A 15,110-nucleotide genomic window follows, 5' to 3' on the forward strand; every position below is an offset into this window, starting at 1 on the left:
TTTCAAAATACTAACTGATCTCTGATATACACTGTTAACTTTACAAAGGTGCAGCTAAAAATACAAAACTGAAAGATATTATTCAGATTTTTCTACATGTAAATGCAACATATACAACAATGCAGAAGTGCTCAATGCATATAAAATGAAACACTAAATCATCACAACTTTTCAATGTTGAGCTGTAGTTCCACTTTTTACAGTATTTAATCCTCCAATTTTAATTTTCCTATGTGAAATAATATCTATATAAAATGCGTGTGTTTCTTATTGCTAGCCTGTAAGTTAAGAAAATGAGTATCCAAAAATATTTTGAAAGAAATAAAGCATGCGTTTTTAGGGTTTGAGCAGTTCACTTGTTTCAATAAAAGATTCAATAAAAGATTTTCAGCACAAGATTCCACTATTCACATACCTGTTTTTGATGTGGTAATATATTGCAAGAGCTACACTGTAAAGAAAAATACAGAGTTAATATCTCAGGATTCATACTATATTTTCTGTCATATTGCATGCAAATTTAAAGCCTAGCACAAAGCATGACAAACAGTATATGGTCAACAGCCAATTTTCTTTTGTTCGCTCTTAGATATCAGGAAAATTGCTGTAAACAGACAATTTAATAATATTTGTTTTGTACATTCCAACTACATCCTTTTTACTAGTAATTAAGTAATTTACTTCATATTATCATCATATTCATATTCTTATTTCATGTATCAAGTTGCACATGCTTTGCATTTAATGCCCTATTCCACTAAACCCCATGGTTAAACCCCTACTGACTTCCAAGGTTGAAGACAAGGCACCACAGGCATTGGACATTGTCTTTAGTTTTGCTGCCAGGTTAACACAAGATGTTTACATCACCAGTGGCTTATGATTGTATATTTAAACCCATTGCTTGTGTCTGTCTTTATATAGCTGCTCAAAGAGCAGACTCAAATACCACTCCTACAGTTTTATGGCATCAAGTTACTTATTTTAACTCAGGAAAGACAACTCCCTGAATAACTAACTGCATTATGCATTTCCCCTACTCTCAACCACACACCCAAGCACCCCTGTTTATATTCTGCACACAGACAAAAAGTGTCCTTATAGTCACAGAAAGTTAAGATTTTGATTACATACACAACTAACTGATCTCATTTTGTTCTCATGAGATGGAACAAAATTAAAACATGGATTCTTATTACCCTACAGTTCCCAACTCCCAGCTCATGCTTTACTGACAATATATTTTTATTGAAGAATGAAGCTGAGCCAGCACCCTCCCTACTTACTGCAGCAGCATAAAACCAATCTAAGCTAAAGGGGAAAGATGGAGGAGGGAATTCACTGATTCTCCTTGTGGACAGTTTGTTTCATCAGTGATTCACTGTAAGATACTTATGTCTTACACTGATGGAAAATTCCCCATTTTTCCCTAAAACACCTTTCAGAGTCAAGTGGTTGCTCTCTGATTTTATTTCAGAATTTTTACATGAAAACTGAGATACTGCATGTTATGAAAAGAACACATTTGAGCTAAAATGCTAGCAGAATTTTCAACTATTTCAGGTTTGATTGTGGTTTTTTTTGAACAGCCATACAGTAGAAAACATATTCATCATTAAAAGAAAATATAGTTTACTAAATTTTTATGAGCTTTTACCTACCTGTAGTAGAAGTTCTTAGATCATGCTTTCTAAATTTGGCCTTTTTCTACAAACACATATTTAAGGACTCAAGAGATAGGGTGTACCACAGACATTTAAAGATCACAGCTGTTACTCAACACAAGAAAAACCCACATTTATGAATGAATTTGATTTGACAGAAAGATATTCACAAAATGAATTAATCCTAAAATTTAATTTTAAATTATGCCCCTAGGAACACACTTGCAGCTCCAGTTCACTTAATGAAAGCAGATGCAAGAATCTTTGTGCACAGCTCTGCTTGGTGCCCATATGGTTGCCTTTGTAACAAATTGTCAAATTAAGTTTAAAAAATATTGACTCTTTAGAAATCTGTATCAGAATCTGAAAGTCTCTCAGGGCTGCAAGACAGTAACTCACCCAAGTTTCATTCTACCTTTCATACACTGGTTCAGCTGGCACTAAGAGTGCTGAAATGATGATTATGGAGCTTTCCATCACCCTACCCCAGTCACCCTCACTGCTGCAGATGCTGCAGTGGATACAGTAATATTTTAAACACACCAGTGCTTAACATGACCTAGAAGAGATGAGCAAAATGCCTCCCTCTTAGATTTATCTATGTGCAACAGTAATTTTCCTGTAGAGACTGCAAGGTGCGGGGGAAAAAATGCAGTTGTCCTACAAAAGCAATAATCCTACTGTCTCCTCACCCTTCAACCTGCCCAATGTGCAGCTGGACAGAAGATGCAGAGACTTTGTGTGCCAGAGTTCAGTTTCTCACCCTCTGTAGACTCTTTTCAAGCCCTCTGAGCCCTTGCAGCTTCCAACCCTCCCCATGGTGGCAGCCTGGCCTGAGCCCTGCACGACCCCTGCCCCATCCCAGCACGGGCTCTTCCAGCTCTTCTCCTCCCCTCAACACACCTGAGTCTCTCCCAGACAAAGCACCCTTTTCCCCACTACAAGCTCATCCTTCTGTGTCCTGAAAATGCTTCTTGGCTGCTGCACCTGAACCCATCTCTTCTTCCCATGAGCCATACCAGGTCTAATGCAAGAAGACACCCAAAACCCGCCCAAAAGGCCGCACTTATTCTGCATACAAAGGATTTTAGAGCAGAAGAGTATGAGATTCAAGAAGGAAAAAAGCCCAAACACCTCAGAAATGGAAGACCTTTCTCAAGTGTTAATCAGAACTATTTTTAAATTAATAGTGACAGAAACCTGAAGAAAAGCAAGACTATATTCCAGGCAGAAAGAGCTGACGAGGAATCAGGCATCAGTTCAACTACAAAACCTTTCTCCTCTCCTCTCTTTTTCCTTTAACAGAAAAATTAAGGACTGTCTAAGTGACCACATTACAAACTCCTTTGGATGTGTTAGTCTAAATAGATTTGTCTCTCATGTAACACCTCTGCAGCAGAGACACTGTCTTAATAAATTTTTGCATTTGTGTACACCAAGGTAACCAACCTACAGCCAACTCAAGAGAGGCTATCAGCAACCATTAACGAAGAGCACAAAATGCCTCAGCATTTGGTCTCTATTTTCCCCTTACTGTACAAAATGGAAAGAACAATACTCTACAAATATCAACTTCATTTCTCTTCAAAAGTAAAAAGGCACCAGTGAAACTTAAAATGCTCATCTGAGACATCCCCCAGTAACTCTCAAGCATGACTGATGAAATAAATTTACTACTTCAAAACCTAAAGCTTTTGAAGCTTGCTTAGTAGTGGTTCAGAAATATATATACATAAATACACACATAAAATGCAAGTGCTTCCAAAAACAAATAAATAGTAAAACCCACCATTTGATGGTATACTTGAGGTTTGGTTGACTGACCGTGCTGTCATCCAGGAAAATAGTGGAGCAGGAACTGTACTTCCTTCTCAACTGCCCAGGAGGATGCTATGGAAAACATGCAAAAGAACAATGGCAATTATGTAATACCAAAGCATTTTTTAGAGGAAATATAAGAATTTTAAAAAGACAAATTTCTGTCTCTCACAATGATGCACACAGTAATGTGATCACGTTTGGAAGCAGTTCAGAAAGTTGAGAAATAATTAACAGTGCAAAAGTCACAAAAACCCCTGCCTGAGACTTGCTAATGCTTTCAAGTCCCAAATCCCCTGTGTCCCTCCTTCCCCAAAACCATGCAAAAATTTTTCTGCAGGCTTACTCAAATACACACATACACTTGGAAAGCAAAGATGAATAAGACCTATATTTTTGTTCTCATTCCAAAAGAGTAAATGGAAGAGTGAAAAAGAAATTGTGTTAGCAATGAAGACCAGTTCAGCAACAGATATAAAACCATGTTTGCAGAAAAAAAATTTAAAACGCTAAAAAAGCTCCTAACAAAATGAAGGGAAAGAGGTCTTTACAGTAGAACTACAAAATCAATAAGGAGAATTCATTAAAAATAATTTATCAATAATAGATTGTTATCAGAAAGGAAGAAAACTGATCAAAGAACAGAAGAAAAGAGTATAAGCAAATGAAAAAAAACCCGTATCTTAACAGAAAAGGTTTTCAAATACATTTCAATCCTTTTCCTGCACTACCATAGAAAAACACTGGAAAATTAAGCCAAAAAACTGGCATTTGAGAACTCTATTTCTAAATAGTTTTTGCTGAGAGCTTCTCCATCAGCTGTTTAGAGTAGCCAGGGCTCCACCAGGCTAAAGAGAACAGTTTCCATCACATCAGCTAATAGTGCTCTCAGTTCTTAATCCTCTTTGATTCTGTCTTTGCTTATTCCACCTACACTAGCAAATAACTTGACCAAGAACCTATGTCAGGAAAGTGAATATCAGTCAAATTACACATTTAACTCACAACAGAATTAGTTTAAAATTCAGTTAGCATATCAACATGGAAATTTTAATTCATCTTACAATTAATGTAGTTTCCAGTGTTTCAGTGGAGGGACCAATATCAATCCCATCAGCAGAATTCACAGGTATTTACCAGCTCAGAGAACTGAGAATCCAGGATACAGTCCTGTGACTCCTACCTCAGGACATCTTCCCCTGCCCACTTTCCCAAACAGATATTATTACAAGTGCCAGCATCCATCAGCTCACCAATGCTCCACTTTCCATAGGCAGCTGACTTCTTAACAGCATTCACTACCCAGACAGACTCCTGGTAAAACCTACACACAGCTAAGTCATATTTCTGTACTTCACTGCTATGAGTGAAAAACCACACAGTCTCCTGTTAATTGAAAAAAACCCCAACATTTTCTGAAGCTGCCACAACTGTAGAAACATTATGTTCAAGTTACCTGAAAGCTTACCAACAAATTCTATCAAGGTCCTTCACTTGACCAATAAAATTGTTGGCTGAACTGCTTTTCTTGGAAGCAAAAAAGTGTACCAAGAAAATGAAAAACACCCCTTTTCAAAAATCCTTCAGGACTTTGGAAAGGTACTTTGTAATACTTTGAAAGCTGACAATCCATCTACCTTGCAAGCTATTGTATGTTAGGCAAGAAAGAGAAAAACTAGGAGTACTGTGAATATTAATACCATAAAATTTATTATCTAGCATTGATGCACACAGAGAGAATTACTAGGGGACTGGTGATTCATAGCTCTTATTCTACCACAGTTGAGTTTAAATGTCTGCATAAGTCTGTTGAGTACCTTGCACAGGCATGATAAAGGCAAAGCTACTTAAAAACAAGAAAAATGAGACTTTAGTGGCTGGAGAAAAAAAGGTGATGTACACACATCTCAGCATTGTTATTTAAAAAAAACACATGGAAAGTTTTCTTTCTGCATAATAAGTGACAACACGCTTTAAAGGTTTAGATAAAGTTTTAGATAAATATACTGGATTCATTCAAGGCAAACAAAATTAAAAAACAGAAAACTCTATAGCAACACCACTATCAGATTTCAATTTTCCTATGTAAACAGCACTCTAACATTTGACACACATCAATAATTAGAGCAATGCACCTTATTTCTGAAACTACCACATCACAGAATTCTTCTCGGATTTTCAGCCCACATCACACTTGTTTAGGCTTGGAACTTTTCACACCTCAGGGAAATATGTGGTGTCTCATGCCTCACTTTCTGTTCACAACAACTTGGCAGGAAGAAGCCCCTCTCCTAGTCAGAAGAATGGTGCCAATTATAAAGCCAATTATAAATTATACACCCTTGGGTAAATATACACACACCTGTGCCATGTGAATAACTGACCTGTCAGGAGATCAGCATCCCCAGCTCCTACTCTGATGTCCAGCTGCAGCCATATGACATAGCAGATTTTCTGCCCTTTCCAATTGCTGGAAAACACCCTCAGTTTCATATTCCATCTTGACTAAGCTGGGAGATATCTGAAGTCCCACAGTTCAGTCAAACAGACTTTTCTGAGCCCCCAGAAAATGCTGCACAGGAACCTTCTCCATCCTTGCACAAGGCAAAAGGGGTTACTAAGCATCAGCTCAGCATTCAGTACTGTCCTACAGACAAACTCCCTTCTGTGGCCATTGCAACGGGATAGGTCCATGACCAAAATTGTACAGGAGCCTCACAATTTGGTATTTCAAATCCATCACAGCTCACCACAAAAATACTCCCATTTAGACAAGTCAGAGAGGCTCTAATTAAGAAAAAAACCAAAAGAGCTGAGAAGGACTATAGAGCTTTTGGAGAAAGTAGCCAAATCATCTAACGGGATCCTTCTATGGTTCTATCCCACCAGGAGGCTGGCACAGGGAAAAAGACTGGGACACCTCCTTTTGTAAATCTTCAGATGCAAAAATGAGCATAGGACACGTGTGAAGCCTTGACAACCTCTGCTATTACCAATATTTACTAATTCAAAGCACTCACTGATATGAAGTGGGACTCACTTGATAAGTATTTTCAGTAGCTACAGTACTATTGCTGTAGCCAAGATATTCCTTAGATGCCATGCCTCTCAACTTCAGCAAGACTTCCAACTTCATCTCACATTAAAATTCCCAAAGGGCAAACCAAGGAAAACATGGCAGATAGAAACTACTTGGAAAATTATATTCTGGTCAGCTAGGGAACACTTGAAATTGCAAGGCTGAAGTAAGGGACACACCACAGAGGTACCAGTCAACTCCAAAAAAAACACTGACCAAAAACTTGGATCACAGTACCAAAGTATTTTTTATTGAATTTGCAGCTGACATTAACCTGCAGAGGACTTTTTTCTTTAAAAAATGCAATATAGCAATAGATTTTATAGAGTTACCATGTATACAACAGAGTAGAGCACCCATCCACTCTGCTCCTGGAATTTTACGTCCAGTTTTTGACATTGTATTTCAAGAATGAATTTATTTCAGAGTCTGGAGGATGGAGAAGTAACATCAGTCAGATTTGAAAAACCTGATTTACAAGGGACAGCTGGCAGGCTGGAAAGGTTTTCTCCAGGAACAGAGCAAAAATAATGGCCTTTATTCATGTTGAAGGGAGTTACAAAGAAGAGGATGTTGTTCTCCATGGCCCTTGTAGATGGGATAAGAAAGAGTAGCTTTATGTTAAACTATGGAAAATTAAGATTGTACATGAAGAGGCAATGGCAGAAACACGCAAGCCACCACCTTTTTCTAATAGCAGGGATACTTTAAATAATTTGAGCAGTGATAGAATCTCCATCACTGAAAGTTGTAAAGAAGAGATAAAACAAACATAGGCCAGGAATAGCTTAGACACAGGCTTCTGCCTCTAGACAAGAAACCAGACTGAACAAGCTCTTGAGATGAATTCTGGACCAATCTTTTAACATTTGGTGGAGAGGATTTCTAGCTCTGTACTCCAGAAGCAGTTGCTATTTTCCTCATTTGAACCAAGACATCCACTAGGAAATGCTGACAGTCATTATTCACAATGAATATGAAATAGGTGTTTGGTGGAATTTCATAACAGGAAAAGATATAGAACAGAAAACTCTGCTTTTTAACTTGATAAGTCTTTGACTGTGTTACAGAAAAAGCCCTAACAGATCAAGATTCAGTTTCCAATAATGCAGGTGTTCCTAGCTCCTGAGACTAGCAGTTGTTTTTCCTTTGCACAGAAAGTACTAAGCAAATATCACCACTTGATTTTCTTCCAGCTTCATCCTGACACTTTCCAATTTTCCAGATCCTGTGGTGTTTTAAGATGTTTGAACTATAGGTTTTTACTTGAAGTTTACATAAAAACATTTTATCAGAAATCTAATGGCTTGGTTTGCCATCAAAATCATACAAACACTGCAGAATTGCTTCTAGGTTCCTGCTTTGAAAGGGATCACAATGAATTCCTAACTCTTTCACAATGAGAATGAACAAAGGAGTTAATTTCTCTCAGGAAGCATGACTTAGAAATTAAATGTAAGTTTGTGGGCAAAGAAGAAATGTTACTATTTCTTTTGTTAAAATAGGCACTTCAGAGGGGTTTTGTGTAGAAACATTGAATGGATGGTGTGCACTGCCCAAAACCCACACTCAGAATTGACCTGAAGGGCCAGCTCTGGCCTCTTCAGCAGCACTAGGGTGGCTCTCTGCCCTGATGCTCAGCAGGATTCATTTGTTTGGGCACAACACTCCCCTAATGAAGTTATACAGCTTTTGTACCAGCGCTGGCCCTCAGCCAGTCAGCTTCCAGTTTGGCAAAGCAGCTTCAGCCTTTTCCAGTGTTCTTTTGCACTTGTCCATCAGAAGATAATTTGGAGCTTCTGTACTACATAATGAGAGTAGTTTCTCTGCTTTCTGCAGACCAGGTGTAAGTTGGTGCATGATTTTAAAAGGCCCTATTAAATAATCCTTTTCCCCCTGGAAAAAATGAGGCTTGCTAGCACCCATCTGTGCAGACATGCCCATTAGCTTCCAGGCACTAGAGGCTGGCCAAGATGCTAAAAGGCAAAACTGGCACATGCAAGTGCACATAAAGCCAAATTACAACAGTAAGCAAAAATACCAGGACTGCTTCTGACTTGGAAAAGGGAGGTTCCTATCTTGAGGATCTTCTGTTGCTTCAGGACATGATTTCGTTTTGACAACATTTTTCACAGAAGAAACATGATTTTACAGGTCAACAAATTACTTCCCAAATCAAGCAAACCATGCAACACAATTCTCTGCATGGCTCTGAAAAGCTCTGCACTTATTTTCATCTTGCATAATGCCAATACAGCAAAATTGTCTACCTTTGGTGCATTCACCAGAACAAATGTAAAAGGAAACTGCACCATTGTATGTTCATCTTCCTCTCCCAACAAGTACAATTTCAAAAAAAAAAATCCAGTCCAACTACTCTTAAGTAATACCCCTTATTCCTCATGATTCAACTTTGTCCTCAGCTGATATTTCAGCAATGTTTTATAATGTCCAAAACCAGCCTAGCTTAGACTAGATCTGTACTTGCAAGTTCTTGGCTCTCAAAGCTTGTCCTTACTCGTGTCAGCTATAGAAAATGATGTCAGCAGACCACTGAGCTCCTGAGGGGCTCAGCAACCATCAGTAAACTCCTCTGCAGCACATGCAGACCCTATTTAACCACTGATAAAGCACCCTGCTTTACAAACATGAAAGATTAAATATTTCCTTGACTGTTAAAATCAGCTCAAAGGCTTGTATTTACAAAGCGTGTAATTGCTACTGTTGTGCAATTTCAGAGGGACTTTACTACATCCCCAGCAAAGCAAGTATTACACAGCTCCTTGTAAAAGAGCTGTCCTGCATGTTCTCATTCTAAGTCCAAAGTTAGCTTTTGTTTCTCCCCATTAAATAGTTTATCACTTCACATAACCTAGTGCTTTGAGGCTGACAGAAGTAAAATTCTTCACCCTACAAGACAAGAAAAGAAGATAACTAGAAGACTTTAGAAAAACACATTTCAAACAGTAAATTTAGGTAAGCCATTAAAAAAAGCCTGTTAATTTTAACTTACTAGATGCCTGGAAAGAATCTTAAGCTGCATCTATTAGGAATGGCATCAGTGTAGAGAATCTGCTAAATGGACCAGGTAGCCTATAAAGGCTCCCTCGAGACCTGCTTTTTGTGTGACTGTGTAATGGAGAGGAGTAAAGGCCACATTAAGCAATCTCTAGGAGAACTTCAAGAGCACCTAAGAAGTCTCTAATCTATCTCTCAGTTTATTTTGTTCTTCTCTTCAAGTAAGGAACATCAATTTAAATATCTTTAAGAATTTGGACAGCAATTATATGCCTTTACAACAGCCAGCCTCAGGTAGTCCACTTGAAAACAACATTTCATGTTTTATGTTGTGTTTTGCTTTCACAGATTAAACTATTTTTCAGACTATATTCCCATTTCAGCATGGAACTTATTTACCCATTAATCACTAGTTGAGAGTGTTTGATTATCAGGCCCATGTCTAGTAGTTTTACAAGAGAGAAGCAGAGCAGCCTCTTTATTCAATCTGACAAGAACATTTGGGAGCTACATAGGAAGCAGGCAAAAAGGCTCATGGATATTGTTCTTGCCTCAACATGTAGAGAAAAGACCCAACTGTTCTCTGCAAGTCCCCAGTACTGTGTCTGGGGAGAAGCTTCCCCTGATGGGAATCACTACAGGGTCACTTAAAAAGACCAGGGCTGTGACAGGAGTGTTGCCCAGTAACTTTTCCCCAAGATGACAAAAAAAAATTCTGGTCTATACATAGATGTTAACTTTTCTACTTGGAATGATAAAAATAGTATTAGGTTGCTGGAATTTAACATCCAGTTGCCAGGTAGCAGCAGAAGCCATGTCCAGATCCCCAAAAAAGACAATGATGAAAGGATGATGCAGATACAAGGCTGGCAAGGAGTCTCTAGAATAAAAAATATGCCAAAGTGAGACATGATTTCCTTTTATTTTCTTTCCCTTTTCCTACCCTTTATCTTCCTACAGAAACATATGTGAAAAATATCCCTTATTTGCTCATAAGGGATATAAACAGCTTCATTTTAAGAGTGTCTCTCACCTAGAAGTAATTACTTGGGCTAACAGAGCATTTTCTCCTTGTCTAAAAGGGAACATTTCTAGAAAAACTTGAAAGAGAAAACCTTTTTTCTCCCCTCACCCTGCTCCTTTCCTTTACAAAAAACACAGTAAAAAAAGAACTACCTACTGCAACAATAATAAAAGATTCACTCTTTTCTCCACCACCTCCTCTAAAAACACAAAACATGTCTGTCTTCCTGCTTGCTTCCCTTGTACAGGCAAAGACACTGATGCAATCTCTCTTCTCTGAGAAAGGAAACACCCCTATCTCAGTCTGCATCTTTATCCCTTCTCAGCAGCTTGACTAAGCAGATGAAAAGACATGTGCACACCAAAGCAGCATAAAAAACCCCATAAAATAACAAAAAACAGTGACTGCCAGTGCAGGCAGGAAGAGAAGGAAAGAGAAAGGAAAGAGAAGCAGAGTCTGCTGCAACTGCTTAGGAATTAAAACAGGCTGGAAGAAAGCAAACAGGTCAGGTACATGGGAGGTAGGGAACTTGCAGCATCATTCCCAGCCTGTCATGTGTCACCTTTGGGCTCTGTGGAAAGACTGAGAGATGGCAGCTCCTCCATAGCACTCTGTCACTCCCTCCTTTCATTCTTTCTCCACCCCAAAAAAAAAAGAGCAGCTGCTGGCTTCTTCCATCACACCTACTGACAAGGTGAATCTGAAACATGGCAGCTCTCAGCTCTTGACAAAGTGTAACAAATCAAAGCAGGAGCCCACCATTTGTGTTTGGGGATCACAGGAAACTATTCAGGCAAATAAAATATCCTACAAACAAAAGCAAGTGAGAAAGGAAAAGAACAGTGGTGTGATCACGCTAACAAAGTCCATTTTTAAATGAGGAAGAGTCAATACTAATTTTTTTTCATAAGTAGTATTTCAAAACTACACTTGTATAAATTACTATTCTCATCTGTTACTACACAGAATTTGGCAAGCAGTTAAAAAAACACCACCCAGCTTTTCTTGACACTTCTCTTCCTAAGCAGCCCCCCATATCACTTGGGAGAAATCCAAATCTGCCTGCAAAGTAACCAGTTATGCAGATAGCGCAAAAAAGATAAAAATTTTTTGTTGCTCATCTTGCTTATTTATCACAAAAAGAGAATAAGCACGAAAAACAACAACAAAAAGGATGACATCATTGAAAAACCACAAAATAAAAAAGTGCTGCAAAATGGTGAGGAGTTCTTTTAAAAAAAGACAACACTACAGAATTTGTCCTCTGAAATGTTTCCTCCAGAGAAGATGTGGGGACCCAGCACTTCACATCAACAGGGAAACAGATGAGCAGCAATAGCTCCTGTTAGCACACACTGAGAAACAGCGCAAAAGAATTGATCAATCTATAGAGTACATCATAAACCATTGTACCATGTAAATAAAAACCATCATTTGTCACATACAACTGTTAAATCTAATTCCTTCAATTTCTTCCAACAAGGTGGTCTAGAAAAACCATGATGGGTCCCTGCAGTCTGAAAACCTAAACACAGTTTCCAGTAACAAGTCACAGCTACCCCTTCAAAAATGATCACCCAGTTTGTACATCAGGTTTAACACACTGAAGATTTAGGAGGTGCTGAATGAATAATTACAGATGTGCTGAATGTACAACTTCAAGTATTACAGGACATGTTTGAAAATACAGTTTTTATCTATGAGTATTGCCTAAAAAGCTTAACTGACCTGTAAAGACACAGACATGGTAAGGACTCCAGCCTCATAAAGGTTATTTTTAGCTTTGTAATTCAGAAGTACTTTATAAGCACAAAGACTTAAGGTAGCAGTAAACCACTGAGGGAAGTTTACACTACTGCAACCTCAGCCAGTATTTTGAATGGTACTTGTGAGGGGAAAAACAAAACAAATTAAGAAGAGGTACAGCACTTGGCACATCAACTGCATATGCTGCTACACTGAGCTCCCAACAACACAACTCCTCAGTGACACGATCACCCTTCTCTTTTTTGTGGTATGTCCAGCTTAATCTAAAAACACTTGAACCAGAGTTTGCACTAGGGTGCTTCCAGTAGCATCTGTAATAGTCATCTTTGTTAATCTGCTGGAGGAATCAGAACTCACAACACAATTTTTACATATGAAATGGTTGGTACTGAGTACACATCATAAAGTTTACAGGAACCCAGTACACTGGCTTTCCAAGTAATTTTATAACAAGACAACTGCTCTGCAAACTACCCTCACATGCACTATAAAAAATGGGAATGCTTTATAGGGGAATAGAAGATGAGGACCAAGAACATCTGCTAAGCTAGTGAGGGCAGCTTTAAGGGTTTTGTAAGCCGCACAGTATCCCATGACTTCTCCGAATCTTAACTTTTGGGAAACTGAAAATCTCAGTTTACTTTGACAGCCATGCAGTAGTTTCAGAAATACTCAACACCAACCAATTCTATCAAAAAAGTGCAGCAGTCCTGCCCTCTCACCCCACACAGCAATTCATTCCTGCCCTCATGGCTCCCTCCCTTTCTGCAGGTGTGAGCCCTGGAGTCAATCACAATTAGGAGCTCCACTTTAGCATTCAGCTGAGTCCACCTGCATTTGTGCCCTGATCCAGTTTATCTGGAGCTAGACAAGTGTCAACTTCAGCACAAAGAGATTAAGTGGGTATAAACCATATCTGTTTCAGCAGCTGTAGTGTCATAAAGATGAAATAGAGAAAAACTTGAGAGCTTCTCCCCATTCACCTTAAAGGCAAACAGCATTTGGTAGAAAATTAGTTCTTCCCCTTCTCAATTTCACTGAAGCATGACTCCACATATTTCAGCACAAGGCTTCACACACTTGGAACCACACTGGTTCCAGGTGCTTCAGCAGTACAAACAATGCTAACTGAGGTGAAGAACCTGCTCCTGTACCCAAAGCAGGCTACAGGGTATTTGCTCTCAGCTTCACTGAGAATTTGATTCAAACAGAAGAGAACCAAATTGAAAAATGCCCAGGCTACATAAGCATATCAAACCCCCATCTTCGTACTCAGCATGTAGCACATGTCAAGTCACATTTACCTTGCATCAACACTTTAAAACAACTGTGTAAAAATCCAATGCTGTAGTTCTCTGACAATGCAAACTTAGACACAAATGTAATCTAAAGTTTCAAGAGCTTCTGTAGTAATTTAAAAAATCATACCAACGTGTGCAGCTCTTTTTCCCAGATACCAGTTACCTATGTACACTGGTTGTGAGCATCATACTGTCTTGAAACCAACAGATTTGTTCCACTAACTCAATAGTCAAGGCCTATACTTCAGGATCCTGATGCAGAACAAACATGTGAAGCATCAGCACCCTCTCAGCAATGTAGAAATCACGTTGATAACTCTCATTTATAATATAGACAACAAGGAGAAAGCTGCATAGCGAGGCATTTTCACTTACGTGGTTTATATAGAGACTCTTGCGTTTTTCTCTCACTGCAAAAACACAAAATACGATAGAAATATTACATGACTATTTTTCCCGATTAAGCTTCTTATACACCATTTACAATAAAAAGAACAGGAGGCTATCTATGTGCAACATTATAATTGCTTTTGCACTAACCAAGTATATTTATATAGCAAACATAGAAGAAACATATCTGTATGCATAAAGGCATTTATGCTCACTAGCGTGGTGATGGGTTAAAATTCTCATCCATTTGGATACTTCACCAGGTGCTGGTCCACATGGGCAAGCTAATATGCAGTAAGCTGCAGTCCAAGGTAGCAGTGGCTTGGCCATTCTTCCCCACTTCTCTGTGTGGGTACTCCTGAGCCACCAGTGCCTTCATCCAAGGTACCTTGATGCAAAATGGCCTACACTACTTTGCAGGTATGAAAGCACCTAAACAGCTACACCACGGAGTTAGCAAATTCTCATCACAGCTTACTGTGCACTAACTCCCACAGAGAAGCCTTGAAACCATATGGATTACACCACTGCCCTCTATAATGATCAGGCACAAGCCTGAAACTATTACTCATGTTGGATGTAACAATGAAAATCTATTTCCTTGGTGAGTATGAACCAGTCACCACAAGCAATGGTTGCAAGTCAAAGCCACAATTAGCCAAAACAGTCAGAAAGTAAATAGCAACAAAAAAGGAGATAGATATATAAAGTCTTAATTGTCAGGAAAATGCTTGTTAAAGCTGATTATACATACTCTATTTCATTTTTTTAAAGCACTTCCCCAATTAACTCACCCCATAGAGAGCCTGCGGAGCTCTGTTCCAGTGAAAATACCACAGCATTTAGGATACAACTCTGGAGGCAACTACCACATAAATCAAGCTGCAGGATTAAAATAATAATGGTTTCATGCTTTAGGTGATTAAATGCACTTTGGTGCATCATGATTTGAAAGCTATGCAAACCAATGCACTTAGCAAAATAAGAGTGTTCACAATGGTGGGATAGCCTGTCCATTCCCTGCTGGATGAGAAGCCATAATCTGTGAT

At 38.7% G+C, this 15,110-nt stretch overlaps 1 protein-coding gene across 5 annotated transcripts in view; it reads right to left on the bottom strand.

Annotated features, from left to right (window-relative positions):
* CCNY (cyclin Y) overlaps positions 1 to 15,110 on the bottom strand; it is a 120,616-nt gene that overhangs the window by 27,314 nt on the left and 78,192 nt on the right. For 2 of the 5 annotated variants that reach the window (XM_077171974.1, XM_077172114.1), the window contains 4 exons: positions 14,856 to 14,943; positions 14,047 to 14,081; positions 3,454 to 3,554; positions 416 to 451 (listed from right to left, as the gene is read on the bottom strand). In XM_077171974.1, coding sequence (XP_077028089.1) covers positions 416 to 451; positions 3,454 to 3,554; positions 14,047 to 14,081; positions 14,856 to 14,943 — 260 coding nt within the window. The remainder of the gene's footprint in view (positions 1 to 415; positions 452 to 3,453; positions 3,555 to 14,046; positions 14,082 to 14,855; positions 14,944 to 15,110) is intronic. The other 3 variants (XM_054631846.2, XM_054631862.2, XM_077172214.1) reach the window with 2 other exon arrangements.

The sequence above is a fragment of the Agelaius phoeniceus genome, chromosome 1 (genome assembly GCF_051311805.1).
Source record: "Agelaius phoeniceus isolate bAgePho1 chromosome 1, bAgePho1.hap1, whole genome shotgun sequence".
Classification (NCBI taxonomy): Eukaryota; Metazoa; Chordata; class Aves; order Passeriformes; family Icteridae; genus Agelaius; species Agelaius phoeniceus.